Raw genomic sequence first — 21,378 nt, forward strand, 5'->3', positions numbered from 1 at the left:
CAGGGTACTGTTGGAATTAACAAAGTGCCCGATTTCTGCTGGAGGCTGAGCAAAGATGCGTAGATGACGTTGAGGCGGAGACACGAGATGCCAATGCTTCCCTGAACAGCGGGCGACAAGCATGGCCGTTAGCGTCTTCGCTTCGCATCGTGTGTGACCTCGGAGGACGGATCGGTCGCTGTGGTCGGAACATAGTTGACAAGATATCGATGCACCCAAGCCTAGCGCTATAACTTCTACGCCGGCGTCACTCATCACTGGATACGAGCTATCTATCGACTAGAACAAAGTTGGGGGTCGAGCCACTACGCCCGGGCCAATCGCTTTTTACTTTATATGTATACACCTTATTTTTGGCAACTTCCTCAAGACGCGGCCGTCACTTCTTCCTTCTTCTCACCGTCTGTGACTCCCGGTATTTGTACGGGGCCACCTGGTGAATCTGGCAGTCTTGCCGTCAGGACCTCGACACCATCCTCGGTTACGAGTAGGGTATGTTCTGGGTCATGTTAGATATACAAATGTTTGGAATTAGCAGAGTACGTACCGAACTGCGCTGTCAGAGAGCCGTCCTGTGTGACGCTAGTCCAATCATCCGGCCATGTCTTGTCCCTGTGTGAACCGAGACTGATCATGGGCTCGATTGTGAAGCACATGCCTGGTTTCGCCTGGCCGATCGCCTTGTTCTTTGCGTAATGCGGTACGTTGGGTGCGCAGTGAAACAATTGGTTCACACCGTGTCCGCAATACGTCCTGATTACGCTGCAGTTCTTGGTCTTTGCGTGCTTCTCGATGACGTTTCCGTACTCGCGGAAGAGTGTGCCGGGCTTGACGATTTCGATGGCCTTGTCTAAGCATTCCCGCGCTGCCTCAGTCACCCGCACCGCGTCGGGATTCGCCAATGCCTTGTCACCAATGTAATATGTCTCGTTCAGATCCGCGTGGAAACCGCCATGGTATACCGAGATGTCGATGTTTAGAATGTCGCCGTCTTTGAGTACTCGCTGATCGGGGATGCCGTGGCAGATGACCTCGTTGAGCGACGTGCAAACTGATTTGGGAAAGTTGCAGTAGTTGAGGGGCGATGGATACGACTGCTACGGTTAGCGCGTTGAGATAAGGGCCTGCTGCTACCACTCACATCACGCTCGATGGTGGCATTATGGACAATTTCATCGATGTAATCGGTCGTGACGCCAGGCTTTGCAGCTCGCCCTGCAATGTCGAGAATCTCCCGTCCATATCGACACACTTTGCGCATCGCATCCTGCTCCTCCTTGCTCAAAATCGTAATCTTATTCCTATTGACAAACACCTGCTCTGAACGCGGTATGCCATCCTTTGCGTAATCGGGTAGCCTGATGTGCTTCGGCACTTCGCGTCGCGGCGACAGCGGGTATACAGGTCTTAGGGCTCCAGTGTACGGATACGTGGGGAACGGGTTGTAATGACCGGTGGCTGGATCCGGGTAAGAAACTACTTTCGGCGTAAAGATACTTTGGAGAATACTACTTTGTGACTTGTGCTCCTTCTTGTGTTCACCCTGCCATGCTATTAGATTGTTGGTCTCGAGTCTAAAGTTGAAGTGAATATATACCCAGTTTCGCTTGAAGCAGTCCTGTGAGCAAAAGAAGCTTTCTTTGCCAAGTTTCTGGCAGTTTGGGCACTGCAACGTGCCGGCGTCGTTGTCGCAATCCTTGCCCGAGCATTTGCGCGGGGCGTCTACAGCCATCGTGTGTGCAAAAATTGGTAATGTGCAAAAGAGCCGTATGTATAGTGGTAGTCGCCTGAGAAATGCAAGACTGGTTTCTCCAAAATTCCCAGTCCGCCTCTGTGTGAAGTCGTGGACAGCGCAAAAAGATGAGTGTTTGCTGCTCTCGCTCTAACGTTAACGCCGCATCATCAGTCAAGTCACAATTCCTTGCAGGGGTCCAGACACCAACGCGGCCGATCTTTGATGACTAACTAGCGGTGGTGCGATGCGCACTTACCTGTTTAGGTCTTTACGTGCATCATCTGCCCACCTTTTGCCATCCTATGTATCTGACTCTTTGGGTTCACTGCATATGAATCCATCACAACTCACTTGCTTCGCTGGGTTCTTTCATCTTCGTAAAGCTCTGAATTCTTTCTTTAATCTGAACCCGGGCTGTACATAAGCCACTCGACTCTTCGTTAATCTTCCTTATCTCCCATTACGATGACACAGAAAGTTGTTGTCGTAGGAGCTGGTCCAGTCGGGTCTCTAGCGGCCCTGTATGCTGCTGTGCGTGGATTTGATGTAGAAGTTTATGAGCTCAGAGCAGGTCAGTCATAGGTATACCGACATACCACCGAGCAAACATGCTTACGCTAGCCAGATCTCCGGGATCCCAATACCGTTCCACTAAACTTCTCCAAATCCATCAATCTTGCACTTTCCGAGCGCGGCATAAACTCTTTGCGTAAGACAGGATTATCCGAACTCGCAGATGCAGTACTAAAGGACACCTTCCCAATGCATGGTCGCATGATCCATGTAAGGAAAAACGGAGAATATGTTCGTCAGCCACAGATGTACGATGCGAGAGGAAGAGTAGGTCCATCTCACGAAACTACTTATAGTATACTAATTGTAACAGAGCCTGCTGGCAATGGACCGTACCGGCCTTAACAAGACATTAATCGATCATCTTGAGGCTATGCCTAATGTCAAGCTCGTCTTTAACCACAAGCTTGTTGGTGTAGATTTCAGGAAGAAAGTCGCATGGTTCGAGCATCGGACCAAGTCGGCAGAAGAACAGGGTGACGAGTTCGAGATCCGCTTCGATCTCATGATCGGCGCCGACGGAGCCCACTCCGCTGTGCGATATCATTTGATGAAGTTTGTGCCCATGTCATTTCAGCAGGAGTATATCGATAAGCTCTGGTGCCAATTTCATGTCCCGCCTACACCGGATGGTGAGTTCCGGATACCACCCAACTACCTGCACATCTGGCCTCAAGATGAGTCAATGTTCATCGCGCTTCCAAATCTCGATAAAACCTTCACATCTACTCTTTTTCTGACCAGGGAGGGCTTTAAACAACTGGATGCATCAGGAAAAGTGGTCGAATACTTTGACAAGAAGTTCCCGGGTGTAGTACCAGATCTCATCACAGAAGATGAACTCCGCAAACAGTATACTTCCAATCAGCATCTTCCCTTGATTTCGATAAAATGTACACCATATCACTACGGAGACTCTGGGGTCATTGTGGGAGACTCTGCTCATGCCATGGTACCCTTCTATGGCCAGGGTATGAATGCTGGACTGGAAGACGTCCGTGTGTTGTTCGAGTTCCTCGACGAGTACCCCAAGGATTGGACAAAGGCGTTGGATGAATATACCAAGCAGCGCACTCCCGATGCGCAAACTATCAACGACCTCGCTCTGGGAAACTATTACGAAATGGCTAGCGATGTCAAGAAGCCGTTATATCTCTTGAGGAAGTGGATTGAGGAACAGCTGTACCTTTACGTGCCAAGTCTGGGCTGGGCCACTCAGTATTCGCGGGTGACCTTTAGCAACATGCGATATTCCGAAGTTCAGCAAGCGGCACAGAGACAGGCAAAGATATTGGATGGCATCGTCGGTCTCGCATTTACCTCGGTCATCGGCTGTGCTTTCTGGTTTGCAAGATCTCGTGGTGGACACCAAGCAAAGAAAGGCATCATGAGAACCATTTGTGTAGCGGCGCAAAGGCTGCAAAAGCTCACCAAAGGTTGAGCAAATAATGGGCACAGTATCAAATCTCCGCTCTAGTGGTCATGGATCTTGAAATCAGCTTTTAGTGAGTACATAGATAACCGCTAATTATGGAAATACACCACCCCCAAGACCTCTGCAGAACCAATGATAACGATATAGCAATGAGTTCGCAGCTTTTTTCGCATGAGATTTATCTTGTCACAGGTAGCCACTTGGTGTTATAGTATGAGCTGCCACGCGAGGTCGCATGGGTATTAATGTTGTGCCCCACAAGCAAGCGACATGTGGGGAGTGTGATTCGGAGCGAGATGCAACATCTTGGCACACTGTACTCAACATCCGAACGCAAGTACTGGAGATGTTCGAATACGACAAGAATGTTGTCTGTTAGTTTCTTGTTGCATGACAGGTGCATCCACGATTTTTCGCAGGCGATAGATGGCCCGACACCCCTCGTTAGGTGTCGCTCTACACCGGACACACGACCTCATTCAGGAACTTGTCGACATTTCAGGCATCGGCTATTTTCCCAGTCCAATTATACATGGATATATTTGTCACACAATTTACAAGCTATATGGGTAAATATGCATACACTCCGCGGTCCAAGCTATCGATATCATAATATGGGCCTTGACCTTCCAGAAGCTGTATCCTCACGGCACTGGCAAGGATACTCGACCCAATATTTTGACAATGATGCGTCCAAAAAGTAATCAAAGCATTCTTATGGGCTGCTTTAAATGTCCTAGACGCATTGCTAGCTCACATCCGGGTCGTAATCCAAGTCACAAGGTATGAACCAGGGATTAACTAGACGGTATTCTGGTTCTCTTGCCCGCATGCTTGTTTATCACCATGTGCTACTTTACAATGCATACATCGAGTGCATGGAACGTAAGTGTGGTAGCTTGGCGAGCCTCATAAATGTTCTCAAGTATTCTCGAAGTTGAGCTTCTATGTTCGACACAGACTTTTCGATCCCGCCCTTACAAGTGAAGCTTCTCTGACCATAGTGTACTTTCTTTCTTATTCGCTCTAGGGCTCTGAGAAGAAGGGCTCGCCGCAAAAATGCACTTCTCACACCTCTTCGCCGCTTTGACAAGCTTAAGTCCGTACCATGAACCTTCACAGTACATTCACTTCCCACTAAAAAACCCTCAGCCTACGCATCTCCAGCCCCTAACCCACACACCCTTTCCCCGCGATCCACAAGCTACCACGACACCGAAACAGGCTTCACATTCTCCGAAACCAAGGCCGCCGCAACCCTCACCTCCAACATAGTCTACCGCATTGCGCAACCCGCAAATGTCCCCGCCAACACACCCTACGACATCGTCCTCCAAGTCGTAGCTCCAATCTCGCTCGGCTGGGTGGGATTAGCCTGGGGCGGGGGTATGATACGAAATCCGCTCACGGTAGGATATCCGAATGGGAACAAAGCTTCTACTGTGTCTTCAAGATGGGCTACGTATGTACATCCACTTCCCACTACCAAAGCCACCCTACGCAATTCCCACAAACATCCAAAATTAGAAACACCCAACTAACACCCTCCATCACACAGCTCCCACTCCACACCCTCCGCCTATCCCTCCGCAACCTTAACCTCCCTCCGCACGGGCAACAAATCAAACTCAACACACTACCAATACACCGTTCAATGCAGCGGCTGCACCTCGTACACGAGTGCCTCCGGCGCCGTCGTCATCGACCCCACAGGTAGTCGGCGATTTGGTTTCGCGTGCTCGCAGAGTAAAGTGAGTAACCCCGGTAGTGCGACGGCGAGTATCCCGGTACACGATGTGTATGGGTATATTACGCATGATTTTGCCGCCGGCGCGAATTCGGGGTGGGACGCGTTGCTCGCTAGGAATGGGGGGAGGAATATGACGGTCTAGTTGGGGGATAGAGGGGAAGGGTGGAGTGGAGAGGGGGATTGTTACTGTGGTTTAGGAGGGGGAGGTGTAGGGGGAAGGATGGAGGAGTGCTTAGAGGGAATGATGGAGAAGAGATTGGATGTATATGCTGGAATAGAGATAAGAGCTGAATATATATTTCCGTTTTGTTGCGGGAAGTTTTCCATTCGCTGAAAAGAATAGAGTTTACGAAAGACAATGCTTCGAGGAGACGACTAACTATGCACTGATTGTGCGTTCGGAGTAAGCACTTAGATGCAGATGAGACAAAGAAAGCGAAGTCGATTTTGGCATGTATCCAACATGCTAGAAGTCTGCGCATTGTACAACTCTCCAGCTTCTCACCCATGGTTTACAGAAGCGTTTGACACCCCCAGAGTAAGCAGTGATCGAATCGAGCCCACAACCAACATCTTTGCGAACAAGCACAAACAAGCAACACAAGAAGAATGAAGCTGACTGCAGATCAATTCAAGTTGGCAGTCAGCATACATATGTCACCTTGTTATTTTGAGAAACACCGGGTGGTCTGGCACGGCACCGCGACGTACGCATTCATGAAGATCCCGAGTCAGGGCTTCCATGATGTTGTGAAGACTAACCTGTAAGAATAGCTGCAGAGATGCCCCGCGCGGCGTCCGGCAATCGTATCTTGCTCCACGCGAAAGAGGGGAAAAAGTAATCGCGGGCAAGTTCTGGGCCCGGCGCGTGGAAGATCGTAAGCTGACTGTGCAACGAGTCTCCGAGATTATACCAACCTACCAAACCTCGTAACAATTTTCTCTTATCGAATGGGATCTGCACAGTACACGGATTATTGGAATTTTGAGTACAGCCAGTTTCACACGGACGGCAGGAGCCGAATGGGTAGCTATCAGCAAGCACAGTCCGCAACAATCAATTAAGTGGGTCCTAGAAGGTTCAGATTGGATTGATTGATTACCGCTTTAAGCCTAGTAGTTACCTATAGGAGTTTAAGCCCTACCTAGATAGGTAAGTGGGTCTAGGAGAGTGACCGGATTGAATTGATTGTTGCGGAGTCTATCAGCAAGAGTCGAGGGTGCTTCATCGGCGACATCTCAAGCCTCACTCAGTAGGCTGCCTGACTAGTTCGCATTTGGTGTTATGATGAACTTGAACACGCGTAACATGAGGTCACACAGTATGGTCGATTGAGTGTTTGTTGAAGATAAAAGGTGCTCGGTCTGCCGCTTTTGTGTTTTGTTGTCGTCTAACTCATCTGCTCCACACAACATCTCTCTTCGAAGCAAATCATCATAACAATATCAATTACCAAACCTTTCACCAAACTCTTCCTATCCAGACAAACAAAACGACAATCAAAATGCGTTTCATCTTCGCCATCATCGTCCTTGCTACCTCCATGCTCGGCGGGACACTAGCGGACTGCAACTCAAACCGTTGCACTGCATGCGCTGCCCAGTGTAAAACTTCCGAGTATGTCTCAATACTATATACATCTTTTACCCCCAGTATCAACTCTTCACTAACATCGTCTATAGCTGCGGTAAGTTTTGTCTCTTACGGTATTATAGCAGCAAGATGCTTCATCACCCCTTTGCCGCAACAAGACATGTGGACTATATACTAATTATCTCTCTTTTCTACTGTGTAGATAAGGGTTGCGCCAAGGCGTACGGATGCGGTGAGGGTTGTGACACGGGAGTCGGACATCGTGTTCGAGGTTTCCAGGCATAGGGGATTGTTTGAGGGATCTTGGATTTCTGGGGCCGTAGGGGCAACACTCGTTACTTGATTTCCTGGCTTCAACATTGAAGTTTTCGTACTAAAAATCCGACAAAAGATGAGCTTTCGCCAGCTCAAAAACGCTCATTCATTAGGTCGCTGTTTGTTGCCGCGTAATGATTGCTTGGTTCCGTCATATATCCAATTTTGACTGAGTGTTTTGAACATAAAATGTTCTCTTTCCCTGTGATTTTACGTGACGATGGGTTTCCTACTCGCTTTGCCGCGAGTTCTATCCATAGCTGCCCAGGTGTATGTGTAAGGGGCTAGACCCCAGCGGCCGTATCGATGACGATACGCAGATGACTGATCAAGAGATGCCTTGTAACAGAGTGGGTTTGACAAAGAGCTACGGAAGGATGCAGGCTGTAGATATATACATGGCCGGACCGAAGACGGGCCGAAGTCGAATCAGATGGATGCTGAAAGAAACCTATAGATACATCTCGAAGGAATCGCATGACGACAGCTACGCTCACAGCGTAGCGCATGTAGCAGGCTCAGCCTGTTACAGTATGGAAGTAAATAGCTTATCAGCTTCTCTTTCCGTTGTGTGTACAACCAGAATATGTAACCATGGATTTTTTTACTACATACAGGAGGTAATTGCGAGTCGACATCTCAATGCTTAATGGGCTGTGGTCAAGGGGATGAAACGTTGAGTATGGGTCCCTAACGACGATGCGTGATGCAGTCCCTGTAGTTGACATATCATTACCTACATACTCAATCTAAGATCAGTTCGTGTTGGGATAGAAGTAGTGATAGTAAGGCTGATACGGGTAGTTCGAAGAGTCAGTCGGCTAAGTAATAAGAACTACCAATATGGCGTATTACATCATATCATCACGTGAAACCAAAGGTAAGCTCTACAATAAACCCATCACTAAACGTCCAGCCACCAGATAAGTCTTGTTGGAATGTATTCATTTTGTGTAGAGTTTCTTGGGTGAGAACCTCCAACGCGCAGTTAGGCGGTCGGCTTGACGCTCACATCCTTCACCTTTGACATTGACGGTAGCCGGCCAAAACTATACCCTACAACGACGTATTGTAGCAGGTGTGACGCGATCATCCCTAATGCATGTTCTTATCAACATGGAATCCAGACGCATTCGTCTAGACCGTCATCAGATATACCACACGAGTCAGTGGCGATATCGGCTATCGTTGTGGAGCCATCCGGCCCATTTGCGGGGACTTGACTTCAACTACATCAACATCACTGTCACCCACGATAAAAGCTTGATGAACTTCTTAATTCTTTACATTCATTCATGAATCCTCACATGATTCGCCGTGGTCAATCTTCTAGATTCCCGACATTTCTCAGATGATCACTTTCCAGATCATTGTACAACCCACTCCCCTAAACGCCTTTCGCGCATCGTGCTGGAACTCCAGCTCAAACATCGATGGCATCAACCGTAACGCCCTTGACCCAAGTGTACTGCATGACACGAGCAACCTCCAGAGCCGACTCGTGCGACGCCAAAGAACCCACCAAGTATAGACTAGCATCGAGACCAGCAGTCACGCCGCCGGTGGTGATGACACGCATACCGCCCAGAGGCATGGAAGCACGTCTAGCGATGGACTCACGACGGCGAGAGTCGCGTAGAGCGTTGCTGCCCTTGCGAGCAATCGACTTCCTACGGGCATGACCGGTGTTGGTGCCCTCTGGAGCGGTGGGGATATCGCGCGACTTCTTGATGATGTACCTGGTATAGTGAGCTGGATGTATACTAAAGTGGCTAGGGCTTACTTACGGGTTGTCGTCGGGGTTCTCGCCCAAGTCGAAGCGAGCGTTGTTGACAACGTATCGCTCCTCCATGACGTCTGTACGCATAGACATGTCGCGCCTAGCGGCATCCTGGCATATGGTCTCCAAGCGGACATAGTAGTCTGGATGGGTTGTAGCAGCGAGACCCTCGAGCATGCCTTGTTGAGCAAGGAGCAGGGCACCGACGTCGATGGCGAGGATGGTGCGCTCCTTGGCTGGGTTCTTCTCTTGAAGCTCGACGTACTTGGTGAGGAGGTCTAGAGGCTCAGACTTGTTCTTGAGCACATCAAAGACCCCTTCACCACCGGGAACAATGACGACGTCAAAGTCCTCGAGCTCATCGTTGGCGTCCTACAAACAAAGTCAGCGACTGTCATTGGTATGCCCAACGCAATGCTTACGTCGTAGTCCATGTCAGCCTTGATGGTGAGACCCTGGACGGAAGTCATGGCAGCGGCGGTGCCTACGAACTGGCAATTGAAAGCCTTGCTGGCTTTAAGTTGTCAGCAAGAGCAATTGAGCCATTGAGCACGCGACTTGCCCTTGTCCTTGGGGTCCTGAAGGGAGCGGCTCAGGACCTCAAGCGGACCTGCCACGTCGAGCGTGTTGTATCCTGGGAACAGGGCGAACAGCACCTTGACCTGCTCGACAGGGCCATCGGTGCTGTTCTCAGCGATTGCACTCATTGTGAATGATTTGATTTATTTGTTGGGGATGAATTGAGTAGTGGAGAGGATTGAGCATTAAGTTGTCGTGTGAGCGAGGAGAGGAAGTAATAAGAAAGAGCTCAGCTGTATCAGCCGAGAGGGGTAGCTGCTCGTCCTGATCTCGTGATCGACCGCGTCACAACCTCTCGATTCGTCCCTTCCCCATACATGCAACCCCGCATTTCGGGCGGGGCAGGCGCGTCGATCGGGCCCCTAGCTCTCCCCCGACTGATACCAACCATCATGTAGTGACAAGGTGAAAGACAAATTTATTGAGCAAGGGGCCTTGAGCTTGTGCTGTTTTCATGATATTTTCGCGTTGCAGCAAGCTGCGGGTGCTCTACCGTGCGGATACATTCATCCAAGTTAACGCGCACAGACCACGCGTTCACGAACAAAGCAAGTGTGATGTCAGCCATGCTACGTGACCAAGCACCTTGAGACGCGTAAATCAGTCCGAGCAAGAACCTGAATCATGGACCAAGTTTAAGCTCTTGAACTGCAGGATAAGCAGTATGTAAAGTATTGGGCTATGCATCTTGAAAGAGGGGTCGGCCAATCTATAAAGTTCAGGAGACATTCGAGCACACATTTGAGTGGCTAAGAAACCAGTTCTGGGGTCACCTATGGGACCTTGTAGTATTAGATTCAAGTGGCTGTAGCAGGTTCATACATACTCTGGTGTAGTCAGTACATATCAAGATCAAGTGGATGCCCTGCTGGCTGTGAGAGCGCACAGACCCCTGCGTTAGCGCGACATGGTCGAAATGACAGCCGTCAACAACTCAACCGCAACATGGCGACTCCAACAGGGACTGACGCGTCGCTACCGGCCGGGGCGAAAGAGCCGTTGCCTTCTTCTTCTTCTTCTTCTACTCCATCAATTGTCCCCAAAACTCCAAAACAGCCGCCGCCAGAGTCAAAGCAGAGCTTATTACTGCGACGCCTGTCCATTGCCTCGTTCTGGGCTGTAGTTGTCTTCCTCGGTCTACCAATATGGCTCAAGACTACGGCCATTTACAGAGCGGAGCTGCCGCTGCAGGAAATGACGGATTGGGCTGAGGGCAAGGTAGGGCGAAAGACCGGATGCAGTCGCATACGAACTAACACAGTTGCAGGTCTGCAAGCCAGTCTTCCCACTTCGAATAGCTGTAGAGGCCCCAATTCCCGCCTCGGACGCGCACCATCTTCTCCTCACGACGCAACATGCGCTCGATGACATCAATGACTTTTCTGCACACCATCTCCGCTTAATGCTTGCCGACCCCCCACAATCGAACACCTCGCAACAAGTCATCTCAGACGGATCAAGTGTCTCGAGCAATGACCGCGACATCGCTTTGGTTGTGCGATTGATACCTGTCGAAACCGGTGCGACACCGCGATCGCACCTGCAGCCGTATTCACCCACGCTCGACGTATACTACTCGCCAAATCAGATCCCATCGCAGTCTTCTACTGGCTCGAGTCTCGCTACATTTCTCGCCGAGGAGCTGCGCAGCATATTTACAGAAGAGCAGGCCCAATTGGCGCATGTACTTTCCACTAGCTCCGGCGCACATCTTGCAAAAGTGAAGGCCCTTTCCCCAGAGACGTCCGCAGAGCTCCAGCGCCAGTCGACCCGCGCACTCAAGTATGCACCTACATACCATCTGACCTTCTCCCTGTTCACTCCTTCGTTCATTCCCTCACAATGGCAGATCGAGGAAGCACTTGAGAAGCATATGAGTCCCCTTCTCAACGCCTTCTCCGCCATTAGCAATTTCACTGTCGACACCCAAGTACAGCTCTACGCCGCCTTCGCCCCTTCTGTTCGCCAACCCGAATATGACGAAGAGAACAAAGCGTGGATGCTGCGCAAGGAAGATCTGAGTGGCTTTGTCAACGCTGCTGAGTGGCCTCTGAGCCCAAGCATCGGTGAAGGACCCACAGTCAACTTCATTCTATACGTGCCGGACCATGCGCAGTCTCCGCTTCTAGTCAAGGAGAATGGCGGAAATAGCTGGTTAATTCCACAGTGGGGAGGTGTACATATCTTGAACTTCGAAGAGAAGACACCGGAAGGCTTCATAATAGAGACGCCATATGGCCTAACAACAGAGATGCTTGCGCCGGCAATGCACACGTTTTCGAACCAGCTTATTTCCTTGTTCGGCTTGCCACAAAGTCCGGCTTCCCTACCCCTGCGCATAGCGACCCTCGAGCGCGTACGAGCCGCATCACTCATCTTCTCGGCATCTTCTACATTGGGAGCATTGGCTCAGGTCTACCAAAAACTCCCGTCCATTCCAGTTCCTGATAACGTTGCTCAATCTACACACCAAACCATTGCACATCTTCAGCAAGCGTGCGATTACTTGAGAGACGGCCGCTTTCCCAGCGCCCTTGAACATGCTCGGGCTGCAGAAGTTGAAGCTGAGAAGGCTTTCTTCGAACGTTCCATGGTTGGCCAGGTATACTTTCCAGATGAGCATAAGGTTGCCGTCTATCTACCCTTGCTAGGGCCTGTCGCCGTCCCCCTCGTCATGGCCGCTCTGAAGGAATTGAAGTCAGCACTAAAGCGCAGTTGAGATCCGCACGAACCTAGTTCGTGCTAGTATCATTTTTACATCCGGCGGGGTGGAAATTTGGCGCACGAGCAGGGTATGGCTGGAATATCACGCGCTCGAATGAGACGCATTGGTGACCTAAGTATGGTGTACGAGGCTTATCCTGCAACAGAATCGCTGGTTGTACGATTTCAGCACGTAGCACTCGGGTCGGGTAGCTGCACTAAGGTCCCGCAGCGGGGTAGATGGCGGGTAGTGCTCCACCAGATTACATCCACGTCAGGAGGTTGCTCAATGCCAATACTTGGGCTATGCGATGTAGCTACCTCTTCTATCATCTCCATCTTCCGCCCACGCGCTTCTATCGTGTTCGTATAGGGCGATTGTACGTACGCCCTTGAATAATCTATTTACCATGTCCCGCTATCTGTTGATAAAAACGTGACTACTCAGCCTCGGGCGTACTTTCACCCTCGGCAATTGGGCGACGCTGATGAATGTCTAGACTCGTATTCTGTGCGAAAGTTTTGCTCGTTATCTTTCCATGTCTCTTGGACCTCGTCCTATACCACCACTACTGACTTAAGACGAACACGAGAATCTTTCACTCCAAAATGCCTCTCTCACCCGAAGCCTGTGACTCCATAATCCAAACCCTTGACAAGGCCGTCAAAAATGGCGCCCCAGGCCTCGTCTTTCACGCAATTGACAAGTCCGGCGCAACACTAGTCTCACACGCCGCTGGCAACCTCGGCGTGGATACGCCTATCTCCATGAACACCACCGAAACACTCTTCTGGATGGCCTCGTGTACTAAACTCGTCACTGCAATCGCGATCTTACAGCTCGTTGAACAGGGGGAAATCCCTCTACACGATGAAGAGTGGTTGGCAAAGATAGCACCAGAAATCAAGGCGAAGAAAGTGTACAGAGCGGGGTCATGGGGAGATGGTGAAGAGCAGGAGAAGGGAATTACGATGAGTATGCTACTAAGTCATACAGCGGGCTTCGGTTATGGATTCAGTGATGTAAGATGTGTCAACAGAGGAAAAGGATGGATAGAAGGAGCAAGTGGCGACATAAACGAAGTCCTAGACGCACGAATGGTGAATCAACCAGGACATGCCTGGGAGTACGGTGTGAGCCCCCTACCTCCCTACCCATTGACCCCAAACCCCCAAATCAAGCTCCATACTGACCACAGTAAAACAGATAAACATGGATTGGGCCGGAATAATTCTCGAACGCGTAACCAAGCAAACCCTATCTACCTACTTCACCGCTCACATCTTCACCCCTCTCTCCATCCCCCCAACCTCCGCAACCTTCTTCCCCCCATCCACTCTGCACCCGCACCTCGCCAAACTCCACACTCGCGACCCCATCACACACGTCCTGTCTGAACGCCCCCACCTCTTCCAAGCCGCCCTCTCCTGCCCACCCCAAACTCAACCCTCCTTCTACCAATCCGGCGGCGCAGGTCTCTTCTGCCGCCCAACAGCCTTCACAACCCTCCTCGCCGTTCTCCTAAACTCCGGCGCCTGCCCGAGCACCAACACTCGCATCCTCGCCCCCTCCTCCGTAGACCTGTTATTCACCAACCAAATCCCAACCCAACCCAACTTTGCGCGCGGGAACCCACCGCCGGCGGACGCCAGTCTGGTAAACGAGGCGGATGATATGTATCCGCAGAAGGGCGATCCTGCGCAGGGGTGGGGGTATGGCGGGTTTTTGACGCTGGAAGAGGGTGAGACGGGGAGGAGTGGGGGCACGATGTGGTGGATGGGACTTGCGAATTGTTTTTGGTGGGTGGATCGGGAGAGGAGCGTTGCTGGGTGTCTTGGAGCGCAGGTTCTGCCGGGTGGGGATGAACATGTTGTGAGGGCATGGGGGGAGGTTGAAAAGGGTGTTTATGGGGGGTTGGTTGGGTGAGTAAGCTGGGGATGGGAGGATAGGCGTTAGGGTTAGTTGGGGTTTGTACGAATGACGATAAATGAGATGTGCAGAATTATCGTTTGGGGGAATGTAAGTTTACCAGGTCTTTCGTAGAAGAAGCCGCCTTTCCAATACTCACGATTTCGAATGTAATTTCTTACCCAACGCCTCAACAACATCCTCGTCGTTCTTCATACCCTGGCCCCCATTCTCCTCAACAACATCAGCCAGCCCCTGAAACAAACTCGCAATCTCTCGAAACACACACGCTTGATCCTGCCACGCGCCTTCTGTGCTAAAACACTCGCCTATCTGATTCATCTCCTCCACCCAACGATACGCCTTGCCCGTACATCCCACAATATTCTTCTCAGCTTTCTGCCGCGCATTAAGATTATACAGATCCATGTATTCTTTCAGGTGCTCCAGCACCCCGAGACTAGATGCTGTGGTAAAAGATTGCAACGCCAGTGCAGTAAAGCCTTTACTTATAGCAGCGAAACAACATTTTAACCCCGACGCTGTGCCGATCTCTGGGCCAATATGCTTTGCATTCAGGATTTTCATCACTTCCCAGCCCAACATGCCACAGTTCTCTAGTGAACGGGGACCTGAGAGAGGGATCCCAGGTCTCGTCCAGCCAGATGGGTCTTGCTTTGAAGGAGCTGGCGGACCTCCAATGATGCCTCCATCGACAACTTGCACATCGTATTCTGGTGGCTCAAATATTCCTGCTATCTTTTTCGCCGTCGCAGGGCTAATCGCATTTAAGTCCAAATAATACAATTTTCGTGCTCCAATCCTTTTCGAGCCTGCCCAGGCATTGCGTACGCGCTCGGCAGTTGCGATTGCATCGAGTGGCGGTACGATACTTATGAAGTACTCTGCCTCCCTAATGACTTCTTCATCGGTATCGTAGAGCTGGATGCCGGCGGACAAGGCTCGGGCTTTTGTTGCTGCGCTGCGGTCACTGACGTTTGTGATGACGTGGTATTTGTGCGCTTGGAGGAGTTTGGCGATGCCGAGGCCCATTTGGCCGATGGAGAAGATGGCTATGATGCTTTCTTCTACTGGGCGTGGCATATTTGCGAACCACTAATTCTATAGAAGTTGTTTGAGATGTTCAGGTGGTGGTGGGGGTGTTGTACCTATATGATAGTCTGATGGTGGTGGAGGTCGGAGTTTTAGCCGACCCTTGTCAGCACAACAATGCCGGTAAGCGGGGAAGGGAGGAAGGTGCCGTGCCATATTGCACGTAAGCACTTGATACTGACGTCTTAAGATAGGTATGTTGGCAATATCTTTACATCTCATGCACGGGGATACTTGCAATCAAGGTTTGACGTTAATTCTTATTTACAATGGCTCCTCAACAATATGTACATGCACGTTTCTGGTAAGAGTTGCTATACAGCAATCAACCCTCAAAACGGCTTGAGTAGGTTCAAGTCGTGCGTCTGTACTTGCCATCCATCGGCCTGGTATCCACTTGTGAAGTACTGGGCCGCAGCTTGGTCACCCTTCATTGTCCACAGCATCCAGTTGAGAATGGCCTTTCCGAACTTTCCGCCGTTGGCATCGCCCAGAGTACCGCCGTGACCGACAGGAATGTTACCCTTCCATGAGGGTGTGCCAGCAGGGAGGTTCTTGAAGTCGCGTTCGCCCTAAAACATAATGTTAGCATATCCATCGCACTGGAGAAGAGAACGTGCAACTCACGTTGTTGTAGGCAATATCTCCCGAACCGCCCATAACAAATAGAACAGGCTTCTTCCAGCTCTTTGCTGCGTTTGTGTTCGAGAGCAGTCCCGAACTGACGACACCGATGGTGTCGACGCGAGGATCATTGATGTTGTCCATGGCCTGGACACCACCACACGAGAATCCCGCCGCCATAATCTTGCTAGCGTCGACGTTGGCATAGGCGCCTGTACCAGCGACCTTTGTGACCCAGTCAATCGCTGCCTTCATAGTAGCAGCGCTGGAGCTACCTCCGCCATTGGGACTGCCCTCAGAAATGGCAAGAAAGCCATGACTGGCGATCTGCTGGAGGAGCGCACTGTTAGACTTTCCGTCAGTGCTGCAGGCGCCGTTGCCCCAGACGAGTACCGGTATCTTGGTTGAGCCGGTGCTCTTGGTGGGGTAGTAGATTGTGTGGCCAGCTAGGGAGCTGTCTGTCTTGAAAGTGCCGGGGCCGAAGGGGCCGTTGCCGCTTCCTGACTAATCATGTGGTTAGTAAGGTATGAGGAAGATTGATTGGGAAGGCTTACCTGGCGCGTCTCTACAATGAGAGGAGATGCGACTGCACTGTCGAAGACGAGTGCAGCAATGGCGATGGTAAAGAAGTTCTTCATATTGACTATGGCGATGCGATACGGTGAGACTGGGGAGAAAAGGTTGCACAGTTGTGATGAGCACAGTGAGTTCTGTCAGTAGCGATCCATCTCTATATATGGATTCTCTCAAAAGGTCCGTTATACCTGTTACCAACCCGACACCAACATCCTCTCCACACGTCATTCATTGCAAGCTCTCAGCCGCTACCGACCCCTCTATATCATCTAAAACAATCTAATGTCCCCTCAGTCAATCTATCTCTGTTTCTGTTTCCCTCCAATCAGATCCCTGAGGGTCTCGATCCAAAGTTCCCTCTTGGGAGTTTCTCCACAACGGCGCTCACCTCGTCGCTTGAAACAACAAGACAAGCGAAACCCGGGGTAAATCCTGATCTAATATCGCTGCTAGCTCGAGCCGTTAATACTGCACAACAATCTACATGGCAGGTATGTGATGGCGCTACAGTCTTGGCCGGTGGTTAAGATCGCGACAATTCCAAGTTCACTTGCCAGATGACACCACGCAGCCGCGCTTAGACATTACTACATATCGGCTGTTTCACAAGACGAGGCTTGAACAACACAGATTTCTCTTGTTATAGGTCTTGGCTGGACTTTAGGGCTTCGATGAGGCCCGAGTCGGGAGTACCTAACGCGATCCGGTAATTGACTAGCACGATCCTCGGGATAGTTGTCTACCCACGCAATGTGCAAATTACTTATGACAAGATAGTGGGGAATCTACCGGGCATTTGCCATGGCGGGGAAAGGATCATCGCGTATCGTCGACTGCATCGAGGATGCAAATCCTGGTGAGTTGTCTTTTTCTGCCTGGTGCACATTGGTTTACGACTACCAACCATCATTTATGGGGCCTGATTTCTCTCAAGTGTTTGTCAAGTGTTTGGTGCTGACTGCGTTAGTAGTGCATGTTGGTTATAAATGGGCAATTTTGCGCGAGTAATGACGGCCATTTCTTAGGACGCTTGTGCGTATCGAGCGTGCGATGTCACCGCGCTCCGAAACACCCGCTGTCACGAATACGAGGGAACTCTTCCACGTTCCCCTGCCTTCATGTAGGTACTGTAGTTTATTATCTGTTCACAGCCGCCTTGGCTGAGGTTTGCACGATACGCCACCAGGGATAGCGATGGTGTGGTAATTGTCGAGACGCGGTGAGAGCCTTCACTAGTATTCACGGTGAATCAGGCTTCCCGTGCTCTGATTGGCCAGGCACTGATTAGTCAGCTGCTCCGTGCGCGCACCATAGATATTCTCCCTTCTCCCGTAGCTCCAATACAACAAGTTCACGGACGTTTCTCCACCTTCATCAGTAATCTATATGGGAGAAGAGGTAACGGGTAAACCTGCACTGCCAAGTTTACGGGGTCCTTTTCTGCAGTCGGGTCAAATAGCTGTTTTAGAGAAAGTCAGAGATACGAGGTTGGTAACTAGCGGCAAGGAACAAGAATGTGTCACCATTCATAAGACGATTTGTGCAGCTTCCGCTTTACTTACCACGTAGTTCACCCACAAATGTTCGACTCGGAAGCCAAGCTCCTTTGTGGATCAACAAGACGTTGTACATACAGATCTACTTAGGGAACCAACACTGCTTATCTACTTAGGTGCATCGCTCCCCATGCCTTCACGATAGGCGGGCGATCTCGATAGCAGCTAAACACTCAAAAACTCCGTAATCATACTTCGCCTCCACTCGTAGCAGCCAAGTACCCCATGATCTTAGAAAGCAGCTCACGCGCAAGATCCAAAGACGACCTTCAACCCTCATGCGACGCCGTAAGCCCAACTGTCCGGATCTATACTCTCATACTACTGCAGGGGTCTAAAATCTGCAGGAAGGTATACGCCTCGTATAAGGTGGGTTGGTAAAGACCTTAAATACCTGACTAGCCCTAGTAGTGGTAATGTCCTCACTTCCTGAACCAACGCCACCGCCTTTAAAATCCTGAATGCAAGCGTTATATCTACTCTATGCATCTCTCAAACTCTCATTGCTATCACCTATCTTTCCTTGGACAAGAAGCGCATCGTGCATTCGGTTGGGATAATCTCGCGAAGAGATGGATGACTGCACTTTGTGTCGTGTAATACCTACAAGGGCCGGACTGATGTAAGCTGCTGCTGCATTAGACTCTGGGAATGACTATACCCACCACAACCATGCTAGAGTATAGACTGAGGTTTCATCTGACATGTGTCAGAACGTAGGTCTACGCCCACTACGCTATGCAACCAAAAAGGTACGTATGATCAGTGAACTCCTGATCATCGTGGTAGAATAGTATATATTGTACACCTCGCATTGCGTAGGCCTAACAACATGTCAATCATCTATCTCAAGTGTGGAAACACCGTCTAGAAGCATACGCGACAGCGCTGCGACGACCTGCGAAAAGTGAGGCATTGACACTCTGACCATTCTCATTTTTGTTGTTTTGTTTTCGGTCTTTCTCGTCTTTTCTATCGCCTTTTGCCAATCCTGTGTCGCTGTGCATGAAGCACTTAAGGTATGTGGTATGACAAAATGACCTGGAAATAGGCCAGAGTGAGGCGAAGTCGGTATACGTCCAGAGCCTAATTGATTGATATATAGGGGACTTTTGTCTCCAGCTTTCTACGGTTGCATGTTCATTCAATCAGCCAAAGATGTCTTCTCTAGAAATCCGCCGCAGTGCTTTCTGTCTTCTAAGGGCTTGGTACATTCGTCGAGAATCGGCGAAACACCTTTTCTGATGTGACAATACTATTGTAAGCTAGCGAAAAGTACATATGGTTTGAACCCGGCCGGATCGAGATACCCGTTGCCGCAATTGATGTGGATTTTCCCGATAAGGTTCACATCCGGGATGCACGCGAAAAACCTCACCAATCCCATCGCGTACCATTCCAAGATAGCGCAAATAACATATGCAGCACGATCGTAAATTCAGATTAACCATCTAAACAGATACAAATACGACAAATCTAAACGAGTGCTACGCCATACCACCAAATCTAAACACTCACACCGGGAACACAAACAGCATACACATTCAGACTATGAATCACCTTTCCTGCACCCAAGAAAAAAACTCGTCTAGGCCTTAACCGCCATATCACCAAGAGGCAGCGATTTAAGCCCTATGTAACTTTGTCAGTATAATCCCGCGTATCAATAGAAGTCACCGGAGAGACTTACAGCCATCAACATTCTCCGGCGCCTGTTGTTTCTTCTTGCAAGCATTATACAGCGCAGGCTGCTGCACTGTAAGCCCAGCCTTGGGGCATGCAGTGTTTAGGTTGCAGTTGTTGTCCATTGCCTTCTGTAGCGTATCCGCTTCCCAGCCGAAGACGTAGTCACCATGGGCGGCGGGGCCACTGTCATGCCATGTCAGTGAGCTGCCCACCTCAACAACAACGCCGGGGAAGTGGAGCACAGACTCACCCGATATTCATCGAATAAACAAGAGGATCCGACCCATCCGTCGGCCACAAACTCTTGTCGGCGAATTTACTCACATCCCACATCAACTCGTACATGATCTGCGGCAGCTTAACCGGATGTGTCGACGGACATGCGCCACCGCCGTTGGCACCCGACCCCTGACCGTAAGCAACATGGCTTTGGTGGTCCGGTGAATCGAGATTCTTTCCGTCCCAGCAGGCTGGGAAGATGATGGTTTGTCGGATGAGCTTGCACTTGGGGTCCTTTGGGATGGCGACGGTGTCAGAGCCAGTGCAAGGTGCGCCGCCGACGAAAGTACTTTCGGAGTTGGAGGTCCAACAGCGGTGGCAGATGTTTGAGCCTTTGACTTTGCTGGGGTCGGTGTTGGTGGCTGAGCCGGCGAGCATGCGGAAGCCTTTCTTGAAGGCGGTAACTTTGCCGCTGGGGATGTAGTATACGTCGAGACCGCCATCATTGATGAGTTTACCTTGGGGTCCGCCGTTGCCAATCTAGGGATCTGATTAGTATTGCGCCATGTCCGATGGGGGGATAGATTCCATGTACCTGGGGTACACGTATGTAACTGCCGTTCTTGGCCTTGAAGAACATGACTGCAGTCCAGTAATTTGACTTGTCTTGTGTGAAGCTGCAAGATGTGCATGTGGACATTTGAGCGATGTCGTTGGCAGGATTCATGGTGATGTTGAATGCGTTGCCTCCAACAATCTGGTGAAGATGAGGAGTGTACTTCATCCCAGGATTGACAAGTGGATCCGTTCGTTCGACGACGAGCTGTGAGCATGCGAACCGCAACATGTTTTGTGCAGAAACATGTCCGGTAAGCGCCGCAGTGGCGGCAAGAAGGCTAGTCCAGAGCATAATGATGTCGTAGCTATTGTAACGTTGAAGTCGTTCACTCGAAAGGCTCGAATAAAGGTCTTCTAGCAAGGATATACCAGAACGAAACGGGACTGTGCGGAACTTTAATTCGCAGCGGATACCCTCTTATAACCAAGGGAAACGTAGACATGAAAGACATGGCGTCCACGAGGCCAGGTGCCGGACGACAGGGCGTTCTGACCAATAAGTCTTGGAAAATATCACGTTCAATCTATGGTGGCGCAATCACTGGCTAGGATACTCCACTTCCGATATTTCGCACTCACCTTGAATGCATATCCCATTGTGGGCAGCGTACTC

General features: G+C 50.3%; 11 protein-coding genes across 11 annotated transcripts; 6 read left to right on the plus strand and 5 right to left on the minus strand.

Annotated features, from left to right (window-relative positions):
* Positions 1-365: 365 nt before the first annotated feature.
* On the minus strand, positions 366-1,732 carry PtrM4_040680 (Map, Methionine aminopeptidase; the record flags this gene model as incomplete). The annotated part of the gene is made up of 3 exons (XM_066104381.1): positions 366-499; positions 548-1,094; positions 1,142-1,732. The coding sequence occupies 3 exons, from the start codon at positions 1,730-1,732 to the stop codon at positions 366-368; spliced, it is 1,272 nt and encodes a 423-aa protein (XP_065958945.1).
* Positions 1,733-2,200: 468 nt separating this feature from the next.
* Positions 2,201-3,749, plus strand: PtrM4_040690 (UbiH, 2-polyprenyl-6-methoxyphenol hydroxylase and related FAD-dependent oxidoreductase; the record flags this gene model as incomplete). Its single annotated transcript, XM_001937594.1, has 3 exons — positions 2,201-2,306; positions 2,361-2,575; positions 2,622-3,749. The coding sequence occupies 3 exons, from the start codon at positions 2,201-2,203 to the stop codon at positions 3,747-3,749; spliced, it is 1,449 nt and encodes a 482-aa protein (XP_001937629.1).
* Positions 3,750-4,802: 1,053 nt separating this feature from the next.
* PtrM4_040700 (Atrophin-1 multi-domain protein) lies at positions 4,803-5,635 on the plus strand (the record flags this gene model as incomplete). Its single annotated transcript, XM_066104382.1, has 3 exons — positions 4,803-4,842; positions 4,896-5,205; positions 5,302-5,635. 3 exons carry the CDS (start codon positions 4,803-4,805, stop codon positions 5,633-5,635), a joined length of 684 nt encoding a protein of 227 aa, XP_065958946.1.
* Positions 5,636-6,998: 1,363 nt separating this feature from the next.
* Positions 6,999-7,372, plus strand: PtrM4_040710 (uncharacterized protein; the record flags this gene model as incomplete). Its single annotated transcript, XM_066104383.1, has 3 exons — positions 6,999-7,111; positions 7,177-7,181; positions 7,290-7,372. 3 exons carry the CDS (start codon positions 6,999-7,001, stop codon positions 7,370-7,372), a joined length of 201 nt encoding a protein of 66 aa, XP_065958947.1.
* Positions 7,373-8,825: 1,453 nt separating this feature from the next.
* PtrM4_040720 (Transcriptional regulator protein) lies at positions 8,826-9,889 on the minus strand (the record flags this gene model as incomplete). The annotated part of the gene is made up of 4 exons (XM_001937592.2): positions 8,826-9,141; positions 9,190-9,554; positions 9,605-9,696; positions 9,736-9,889. The coding sequence occupies 4 exons, from the start codon at positions 9,887-9,889 to the stop codon at positions 8,826-8,828; spliced, it is 927 nt and encodes a 308-aa protein (XP_001937627.1).
* Positions 9,890-10,955: 1,066 nt separating this feature from the next.
* Positions 10,956-12,480, plus strand: PtrM4_040730 (GPI transamidase component PIG-S; the record flags this gene model as incomplete). The annotated part of the gene is made up of 2 exons (XM_001937591.2): positions 10,956-10,979; positions 11,029-12,480. 2 exons carry the CDS (start codon positions 10,956-10,958, stop codon positions 12,478-12,480), a joined length of 1,476 nt encoding a protein of 491 aa, XP_001937626.2.
* A 593-nt stretch (positions 12,481-13,073) lies between these two features.
* Positions 13,074-13,598, plus strand: PtrM4_040740 (penicillin binding protein; the record flags this gene model as incomplete). Its single annotated transcript, XM_066104384.1, has 2 exons — positions 13,074-13,440; positions 13,462-13,598. Coding segments are annotated over 2 exons (504 nt in total), but the record flags the coding sequence as incomplete, so codon positions are not given.
* A 79-nt stretch (positions 13,599-13,677) lies between these two features.
* On the plus strand, positions 13,678-14,391 carry PtrM4_040750 (penicillin binding protein; the record flags this gene model as incomplete). The annotated part of the gene is made up of 1 exon (XM_066104385.1): positions 13,678-14,391. The coding sequence occupies one exon, from the start codon at positions 13,678-13,680 to the stop codon at positions 14,389-14,391; it is 714 nt and encodes a 237-aa protein (XP_065958949.1).
* A 138-nt stretch (positions 14,392-14,529) lies between these two features.
* Positions 14,530-15,477, minus strand: PtrM4_040760 (DUF1932 multi-domain protein; the record flags this gene model as incomplete). The annotated part of the gene is made up of 1 exon (XM_001937590.1): positions 14,530-15,477. The coding sequence occupies one exon, from the start codon at positions 15,475-15,477 to the stop codon at positions 14,530-14,532; it is 948 nt and encodes a 315-aa protein (XP_001937625.1).
* A 341-nt stretch (positions 15,478-15,818) lies between these two features.
* On the minus strand, positions 15,819-16,748 carry PtrM4_040770 (Dienelactone hydrolase; the record flags this gene model as incomplete). The annotated part of the gene is made up of 3 exons (XM_001937589.2): positions 15,819-16,058; positions 16,114-16,614; positions 16,665-16,748. 3 exons carry the CDS (start codon positions 16,746-16,748, stop codon positions 15,819-15,821), a joined length of 825 nt encoding a protein of 274 aa, XP_001937624.1.
* Positions 16,749-19,830: 3,082 nt separating this feature from the next.
* PtrM4_040780 (DUF1996 multi-domain protein) lies at positions 19,831-21,057 on the minus strand (the record flags this gene model as incomplete). The annotated part of the gene is made up of 4 exons (XM_001937588.1): positions 19,831-19,874; positions 19,933-20,111; positions 20,179-20,687; positions 20,743-21,057. The coding sequence occupies 4 exons, from the start codon at positions 21,055-21,057 to the stop codon at positions 19,831-19,833; spliced, it is 1,047 nt and encodes a 348-aa protein (XP_001937623.1).
* Between the last annotated feature and the right edge of the window lie 321 nt (positions 21,058-21,378).

Source organism: Pyrenophora tritici-repentis, chromosome 10 (assembly GCF_003171515.1).
Source record: "Pyrenophora tritici-repentis strain M4 chromosome 10, whole genome shotgun sequence".
In the NCBI taxonomy this organism is placed as follows: Eukaryota; Fungi; Ascomycota; class Dothideomycetes; order Pleosporales; family Pleosporaceae; genus Pyrenophora; species Pyrenophora tritici-repentis.